General features: G+C 49.8%; 1 protein-coding gene across 4 annotated transcripts in view; it reads right to left on the bottom strand.

The window, feature by feature from the left end:
- The window catches only part of Rusc2 (RUN and SH3 domain containing 2), a 55,954-nt gene that overhangs the window by 7,822 nt on the left and 38,669 nt on the right, over positions 1-9,463 (bottom strand). For all 4 annotated transcript variants that reach the window (XM_026786593.1, XM_013351895.2, XM_013351896.2 and 1 more), the window contains one exon: positions 3,412-5,490. In XM_026786593.1, the coding sequence (XP_026642394.1) occupies positions 3,412-5,422 (2,011 nt within the window). In that variant the 5' untranslated portion in view covers positions 5,423-5,490. The remainder of the gene's footprint in view (positions 1-3,411; positions 5,491-9,463) is intronic.

The following is a 9,463-nucleotide window of genomic DNA, read 5'->3' as shown; positions in this document are numbered from 1 at the left end:
GGACTATCTATCTAGTCCTAGTAAAGCGTATCTGGACTATCTATCTAGTCCTAGTAAAGCGTATCCGGACTATCTATCTAGTCCTAGTAAGGCATATCTGGACTATCTATCTAGTCCTAGTAAGGCATATCCGGACTGTCTATCTAGTCCTAGTAAAGCATATCCGGACTATCTATCTAGTCCTAGTAAAGCGTATCTGCACTATCTATCTAGTCCTAGTAAAGCGTATCTGGACTATCTATCTAGTCCTAGTAAGGCGTATCCGGACTATCTATCTAGTCCTAGTAAAGCATATCCGGACTATCTATCTAGTCCTAGTAAAGCGTATCAGGACTGTCTATCTAGTCCTAGTAAAGCTAGTCCTAGTAAAGCATATCCGGACTATATACCTAGTCTTACCCTCTAAGGAAACACTGTCCTCTGCAGGGGTATCTGAAATTGAAGCTAGCCTGGGCTACATGGGGAGATCCTATTTCCAAAACCAAAATCCTCCCTGTTATTCCCAATATATGGTATGAGGCAGAAGAATAAGATTAATTTAGAAGGGAGATCACCTTGAGGAACGGGTGTTAGTTTTACCCCTGGGACCCAAAACAAGTTCTCTCACTTTCCTATGAGAGGGTTCTTAAGAAAATCCTAGACAGAGATCATGCCGCATGTCGTGTACCTGGGGGAAGCAGCCCTAGTTCCTTAGTTCCTTCTTAAAATGTCGCCTGCAGAGCTCCACGGGAAGCGAGTGATCACGCTTTCAAAGCAGGGGTGGGCTGTCCCTGCAATCCCCTAGCACGCCTGTCAAGTGACCTTTGTGCAGGGCTTTTCGAAACTGCTGACTCATGGGTCTGTAATCAGTTACTGGCCCAAAATCAACTCAAGGAGACTTTACAAATCAAATTTCAGTTTGTCCTCTGCTTTATTAGTTTTGTTCTATCAAGATTTGACAAGCTCCTTTACTAAATGTGGACCCTGTTGCTCAGGTTCTGGGGACATTTCAGCTTCTTCCTGGGTCATCCATGCATTGGATGGACTGTCGGTTCAGACTTTTAAGAAGGGTGTGCACAGTCAAGAGAACCTGTGGCATTTCACTGGAGATTATGGGACAACGCACTGCACGACTTTGATACAAAGGTCGTATGGGGACTGGGGACAGAGCTCAGTTGGTAGACTGCTTGCCTTGGAAGGCAGGAAGCCCTGGCCAGTCCTGAGAACCGAATAAATCTAGAGGCTCATTCCTATGATCCCAGCAGGAGGTGGAGGCAGCAGAATCAGAAACTCAAGGTTGTCCTTGGCTACTACACAGCTCGAGGCCAATCTGGGATGGAGAAGACCCTTTCTCCTTCCACCACGTGGACTTCAGGATTGAACAACCTGTCAGCCAACACCTTTCTCAACTGAACCATCTCACTGACACAATAAAAATACTTAAATTTAGAAAGTATTAAAATTATTTTTTAGTATAGTAAAAATACTTTAATGGCTCTCTCCTACCTCTCTCTTTCTCTCCATCTCTTTTTTCATTTTTCCATTTTTGTTTATGTGGTGTGGTATGTAGTGTAAATGCTTGCACATGTATGAGAACATGTATGAGTATGTATGTGCACATTTGCACATGTATGAGCGATACTGGGAATCACCCTTGATCACTCATTTACCTTATTCACTGAGGCAGGATGGCTCAATCAAAGCCAGAGCTCTTGGATAGTCAGTACTGACAGCTAGCTTGTCCTGGGCGTCTCTCTCTGCTGTCTGGGACCGGGGTTACAGGTGGGCTGCTACACCACCAGGCATTTGTGGCATCTGCAGTTTTGAGGGTGGGGACTGTGATACCTGGCAGGCGCTTTAATCACTAAGCCACTTCTCCAGACTGCCTTTACTTTGAGACAATGTGGCCCTGACTGGCCTGAAACTCACCGTGTGTGTAACAAGCTGGCACAAGATCCCTGAGCCTCTGCCTCTGAGTGCTGGGATTAAAGGTGTGTGACACCGTGCCTGGCTAAAGCATGGATCTTACTAATCACTGTGTGTGCACAAGTGAGGGAGCAGAGGACAACTGAGGAGTTGGTACTTTCCTTTCACCGCTGTCTGAGTTCCAGGGAGTTCACTGAGGTCGCTGAGCATGGACTCTTAAGTGCCTATACCTGCCTGGCCATCTCACTGGCCCAATCTTGAACTCCTGACTCTCCTGTCTTCACTTCCTAAATGCTAGGATTGTAGGATGTGCCCATCAAGTCCAGCAGCATCCCTGACTGACCGTTAGGGTTGCTCTGCTTAGCCCTTAAATCACACTCTGGTCAGACTCTCTTCCTGTTTACTTGGCAAGTCCACACATTCTTCCTGGACGATCAGTTTTAACTGCCACCCCACCCCCATCTCGCCTTGCCCCGCCCAGGGTCTCACTGTGGAGCCCCAGCTGGGCTGTCAATAAGTAGAAGAGCTGACTTAGAGCTCGCAGAGGTCCACTACCACAAGTCAGCAGTCTCTCCCTTCAGGAAGGCGCTTCACACCTTCCACCCAAACCACCAAGGATCTTTCTAGAAGTGCAAGTCAAAACGTGCCATTAAGCAAATAGAAAACCAGACCAAGAGTAACAACACAGTCACTCTGATGCTAACCCTTGCGGGGCTCTCCCCATCCTAGTGGTTATGCTAAATCAGTCTACTGCAGTTCCTGGAAAGAATCAGATTCTAAGAAAGTACAAAATCTAACCCTAACCTTTCTTCCAGACCGAGCTTCAATGTAAACCGTTCTGTCCTCCCAATCCACCAGTCTAACTGTACTGCTCTGGGTGACTCAAACCTTACACGGCCACCTTGGTACCTGAGTGGCCACCTTTTGTTTCTGTCCCTCATTGGAACCCCTCTAGGTCAGGTTACCTCGCTAGCACCCCAGGACAGACCGGGATATATGCAATTACTTGAAATGCAATCGATAATGAAGGGACTGGCTTAGGGAGCTGAAAGGTCAGGGCAACGGTCAGTTCTGAAGTTTCCGTTTTCTTTTTCTTAAAGAGGAGGATCTCACCTGTTTCCCATGCTAGCTGGCCTCAAGCAATTCTCCTGCCTCAGTTTCCAGAGGCACATGCCACGTCAGGCTCTAAGTGCAGGGCTGCCATTAAATGATCAAAGAACTGACTTCACCGTTTTCCACTGCGGTCTCCCTGCGGGACATGTCCCTCAGCTGCCCCAAGCACTGTAAGTCCCTGTGTGTCTAACTGGCTACACGCCTTGCCTGTTAGCAATTCCACTTCTGGTTTAAGGGCCTGTACTTCAGCTTCAGGGTTTCCCAGGGTACTAGGCTCCAAGTCCTAGTGACCCATCTATTTGGTATTCTCTTCTTCCTGTCTCCACCCCCGGGGAACAAGGTCCAGGCTGGTATAGAGTGGATGCATAGCCTGGTGTTCTCCGAGTTCCTTACCGTCAGCTCTAGCTCTTGCATCCCTCTGGGTATGGCTGTTGGCTGGGCTCCCTGGGAGAGCAGGTCCGGGATCCATCAGCTGGGCCAAGGGGCCCTGCCCAGCAGCTCTGAGGCTAGGAAGTGGCATCTCGCTGGACTGGGCGCCCTGACAAAGCTGGGTGGACCAGGGTTCTGGGCCAAGGAGGTCCAGGCTTGGCCCCAAAGGCATGGCTGGCAGACTGTGGCTGCATCGAGTGCCTTCATCAAGTGGGCCCGCCCTGTCGTGCTGGGCTTCCTGGATGGGCGAGAAGTCCTGGGAGGAGTCTCCGACGCTCACCCGAAGTGGTGGCGAGCCAGAGCCTGGTGCCGTTTTCTTCCGGCCTTTGGCCAATTCAGCAAAAGAGGTAACCCTCCTGGGTGGGGAAGCAGGCCCAGCTAAGGCTGCAGGGCCCTCACTTAAGCGTACTGGGCAACTTAGCATGCGCTCCAGCGAGCCCAGGCGGACAGTGGGGCTGCGCTCCAGGCTCCGGTCATAGCTTCGAGAGCGCTGCCGGCCGGTGCTTAGGTTGGGGGGTGAAGTATTTGTGTACACTTGCCCTTCGAGTACAGTGGGGCCCATGGCAGTTGCTGCTTCCGCCGAGGAAGCCACTCCTCCTTGTTCCTCGGGCAGGATGTCTGGCTTCTGGAAGAGGTAATACTCAGAGGGCTGGCTGGGGTCCGGCTCCGAGCCAGGGCCCGGTGGAGGACTGATCTTGGTGTGTTCTTCAGAGCAGCTGGTGATGGAAGAGCCAGCCGGGCTTGGGGAGGACTGTGAGGACAGGTCACAGGTGACAAGTTTATAGTAATTTTGTGTGGCCACCACAAGGCGGGCCTGGCTCTGGAAGCAGGCTGTGAGGTCAGCCACAGCCGGGCAGGGCTCACAGTGTGGGCGGTAGGAGTTGCAGTTGGCATCGAGCTCGGGGGACGAGGCATGAGGACAACCACAGCCCTCCTCCCTGTCCCCAGTCTCGGGGTGGTGGGACTCACACGACATTTTCGACTCAGCTGGGGAGGGCTGCAGGTCCAGGTAAAAGGCTCCAGGGTCGGACTGGCTGCAGAAGGAAGAGTCGCTGCAGGACTGGGGGACAGAGTTGAGGGTGGCACGGGAGCTGCCGTGCGTCTTATTGTAGAGGGTGCTGAAGGTGACTAGCACACCGTCTGAACTGTTGCAGGACGAGTCACTGACGTAGCCCATGGACTGGTCGGCAGCCTCGGACTGACTGGACGCGCTGCTGCAGTGGCAGTGCTGAGCCCCCGAGCCCGAGCGCCCAGGGTTTCTCGGGGATTCGTCTGAACTGAGCTTCCACTCTTGTTCAAAGGAAAAGGCAGAGGTATCACTGGCTCCCTCTCCGCTGCCACTCCCACAGGGTCCCCCACACTCGTCCAGCTCCATGGTCTCAGAGTCCGGCTCTGGCTGGAAGCAGGGGCTGGTGCTGCCCTGCTGGGTCCCCAAGGCTGCTGCTGGCTCCCGTTCCTGCCCCTCCACCACGCCAGGCCGACTGCGTGTGGCGCCCCACGGCCTGCGCAGGCCAGGGCCCGACGATGGCAGCTGGAAAGGAGACGGATGGAAGGTGGGCTGGCTGGCGCTGTGCAGGTGGAAGGACTGCTGGGTGGCACTCTCTCCAGGGTTGTCGTCACACAGGTCACCAAGTCCGGTTTCACCCACACCTTCCTGCACCAAGAAGGGATTGTGTCGTTTGGAAGCTCCAGGGCCGCGGCCATCCCGACCCCTACTCTTGATGCTGTCTGAAGACCGCGTAGATGCCCCTGGGGCAGAGTGCAGATTGTTGTATAGCAGGGAGTCAGCTTGTCCCAGGCCCAGCTCGGGTGGGCAGAAGGGCTGGGGTCTTGTGCTCCCGCTGCCTCCGCTTGCCACCCCGCAGCCCTGCCTGTCTGGGACTTGACAGTGCACTAAAGGGATATGGTGGACGATGAGGGTCTCTCCAGTCAGCTTTGGGGGGCTATCCATTCTGGAAAGTTCCAACAAGGGCATCAACAGCACCAGACACTGCCTTGGGAGCCCAGTGGGGCAGAAAACATTTCATCAGGAGAGCTTGGCACCTGGAGAGAGGAAGAGAAAGGGAACCTAACGTCACGTCCCTGGAAATCAGGGGCAGGCCTTTCCCCAGATTATGTTCAGATGAACGAGAGTCCAAGAGGAATAAAGGCTCTGGGTCAGGGTCTGACAGCCCGGGCCCAGCAACAGAGACGGCGCTACCACAGACTCTGCCTTGCGCGGGTCCAGGTCCTGGGCCCCTGTCCATTTTAAGGTCACTGTGTGTTCAACTGTAACAAAAGGCCAGGCCTCTTTTAATGACACATATGAAGGTATGGGGAACTCAGGGACAACATGTTCCTCCCTCTTTATGAAAAAATTACCTTTATTTAGTTAGAGAGAGTGTGTGGTTGTGTGTGCGCCACAGCATGTGTGTGGAGGTCAGAGGACAACCTGTGGAAGTCTGTTCTCTCCTTCTACCATGTGAACTCAGGGAGGGAACTCGTAGGAAGTCTTTACCAGCTGAGACCTCTCAGGGTTCTCATTCTCTTCTACAGTAAATATCGACACATCACACAGACAGAGATACACACACACACATAAACACTCACAAATATACACGCATACATGTGATGTGGGAGTGTCATATATCAATCTGTTGATTTCATTGGTTAAGCAATAAAGAAACTGCTTGGCCCTCATAGGTTAAAACATAGGTGGGAGGAGTAAACAGAACAGAATGCTGGGAGAAAGAAGCTGAGTCAGGAGTCGCCATGATTCTCCCACTCCAGGCAGAGGCAGGTTAAGATCATTCCTGGTAAGGCAGCTCGTGGGCTACATACATTATTAGAAATGGGCTAGTCCAGGTGCGAGAGTTAGCAGAGAAAAGGCTAGATATAATGGGCCAAGCTGTGTTTAAAAGAATACAGTTTCCGGGGGCTGGAGAGATGGCTCAGTGGTTAAGAGCATTGCCTGCTCTTCCAAAGGTCCCGAGTTCAATTCCCAGCAACCACATGGTGGCTCACAACCATCTGTAATGAGGTCTGGCGCCCTCTTCTGGCCTGCAGGCATACAGACAGAACATTGTATAAATAAATAAATAAATATTAAAAAAAAAAAGAATACAGTTTCGGTGTAATTATTTCGGGGCATAAGCTAGAGCTAGCCATATGGGCGGCCGGGCACAGGGGACGCAACCCCACTGCTCCTATTACAACATACATGGACAGACATAGATGCACACACAGACACAGACACACATAGACATAGTCACACACATGCACGTACACACAGACACACGCACACACAGAGACAGAGACATGATGTGGGATTCCCCTCTGTATACTGTGAATATTTTTTTTTACTACCATTGGTTAATAAAAGAAGCTGCTTCAGCCTATAGCAGGGCAGAATATGGCCAGGCTGGAAGAGATCTATAAAAAGAGAGTAGGCGGCTGGGCGATGGTGGCGCACGCCTTTAATCCCAGCACTCGGGAGGCAGAGGCAGGCGGATCTCTGTGAGTTTGAGACCAGCCTGGTCTACAGAGCTAGTGCCAGGACAGGCTCCAAAGCCACAGAGAAACCCTGTCTCGAAAAACCAAAAAAAAAAAAAAAAAAAAAAGAGAGTAGGCGGAGTCAGAAGCTGCCAGGAGAAAGATGTGAGCTACCAGCTGGAACCTTTCTAGTAAGCCAAAAGCCTCATGGTGATATATAAAATAATAGAAATGGGTTAAGATGTAAGAGCTAGCTAGAAATATGCTTAAGCTATTGGCCAAACAGTATTATAATTAATATAGTTTCAGTTTATAGTCGGGCAGTGGTGACACACACCTTTAATTCCAGCACTCGGGAGGCAGAGGCAGGCGGATCTCTGTGAATTCAAGACCAGCCTTGTCTACAAGAGCTAGTTCCAGGACAGGTTCAAAACTACAGCGAAACTTTGTCTCCAAAAACAAAAACAAAACAAATGTCTGTGTGTGTGTATATATAATTTCAGTATGATTATTTTGGGTCTGGGCAGCCCGGAAATGAACAAACAGCATCCAACAGAGACAGGCATCTACACACATTCACATACACATGTGCACTCAGACTCACAGACACACATGCACACACAGAACAGAGACATACATACACATGTAGACACATAGATACACATATGCACAGACATAGACACACACACACATATGCACGCACAGATATTTGCACACAGAGAATATGCATACACATGTAGACACAGACATATGCACAGACATACAGACATGTACACACAGACATACACACACAGACATATGCACACACAGACACGCACACACACAGATATACATATACACGCACACACAGATACACACATGGACACATATATGCACACATACAGACATACGTACACAGAGATACACACATGTAGACACATACACATGGACACCTATATGCACACATACAGAAATACGTACACACAGATGTAGATACACACCCATACACACGGACACACATATGCACACAGACATACAGACATGCACAGACATGCACGCACACACAGACATATGCACACCTGCACACAAGGTGGGATGTCTGGAGAGCACAAGGCTCCGAGAAAAGGACAGCAATGCCTGCATGGCCACAGCACACAAGTTTCCATGGAGGAGAAAAACTGGACAGACATCATATGCTCACAGAAATCAGTGGTATTTTACAAGAAATGTATTTTAGAACACACTAAACCAGTTGACCAAAGACTACCAGAGCAGACCCTTTCTCCCCCTCTGACGATGGTGGGCTACATGCTCTTCCTGTTCTAATACTGCCATGGAGCTTCATGCACACACACAGGTGGGGGGCAGTAGGTGACCTCACCCTCTTCTACCCCCGCTGCACCAGCCAACCACACTCTTACACCAAACCTGGCAAGCATGGGCCTCATCCAGTCTCGATGCTTGGTTAGGCCAGCGTTTAGAACCTTCACAGTGCCCCAACTGGCTCTGCTCTCGCAGAGAACCATCACTACTGGGGATCCCCTGGAGTCTCCTCTAGCCAAGTTTTACCTCTGATAAGTTAACGTGTTTCTTCGGTGGTGAGGTCTCTGGTCTCTTGGCCACCCTGTGGAGGAATGACCTCTCAAACTCTGTCCGGAGCTGTCGGATTCAGGCCCCTCTCTCCTAGACTCCCCAAGTCTCATTTCCTCTGATCCGTTCATCTCTCTTCTCTCCCTTTGATTCCTATTCCCCTTTGGTATTCTGGCTCTAAATCCCTTGTTTACTTTCTCTTGCTTAATCATTTAACTGAACCCTTGATGACACCATTATCTTAAATTTTAACTAATTTATACCAAAGGGCCAAGCTCTTCATGTGGAATACAGTAAGGGCATAAAGAAAATTAATCAAAGGAAAAATGCCAATGACCAATAACTATATGCATGAGGGACAATTATAGAAAGTTTTAATTAAATATGATTATATATTAAATTATGTATGCTAAATCACATTAAAATGAAGACTTCTAAGAGGAACTCTCCCGTATTGGATTTATAAGCCCTATTGTGTTGAGTACAATCATCAACATGGATGTGGAAAAGCAAAAACTAGAGAAGGCAAACTAAGTTACAAGATTAAGAGTTATAGAAAAAATAAGAATAAAAAATCTTTTTTGAGACAGGGTCTCATGTATTACAGGCTGGCCTCCAAATCCATGTCTAGCCAAGGATGACCTTGAATTCCTGGTCTCATTGCCTTCACTGCCCATGTGCTGGGATTATAAGCAGGTATCACCATACCCAGTTTCTATGGTGCTAAAGGCCTTTACCCAGGTCTTCATGGATGCTAAGCAAGCATGACCACCTGGGCTGCAGTCTCAACTCAAGAGGAAACCTAAAGGTGATGGTTTCTTACCTAACCCAAGATCCTCCTGCTTCACAGGAAACCACTAAAAAAGTGAGAAGTGAGCCAGGAGGGAGGTCAGGTAGGAAGGTGCTTGTGTTGTGAGCATGGGGACCTGAGGGAGGTCAGGTAGGAAGGTGCTTGTGTTGTGAGCATGGGGACCTG

This window comes from Microtus ochrogaster, linkage group LG5 (assembly GCF_000317375.1).
Source record: "Microtus ochrogaster isolate Prairie Vole_2 linkage group LG5, MicOch1.0, whole genome shotgun sequence".
NCBI lineage: Eukaryota > Metazoa > Chordata > Mammalia > Rodentia > Cricetidae > Microtus > Microtus ochrogaster.
Note: the sequence above shows the minus strand (reverse complement) of the source record. Positions and strands in the feature narration are given on the sequence as shown.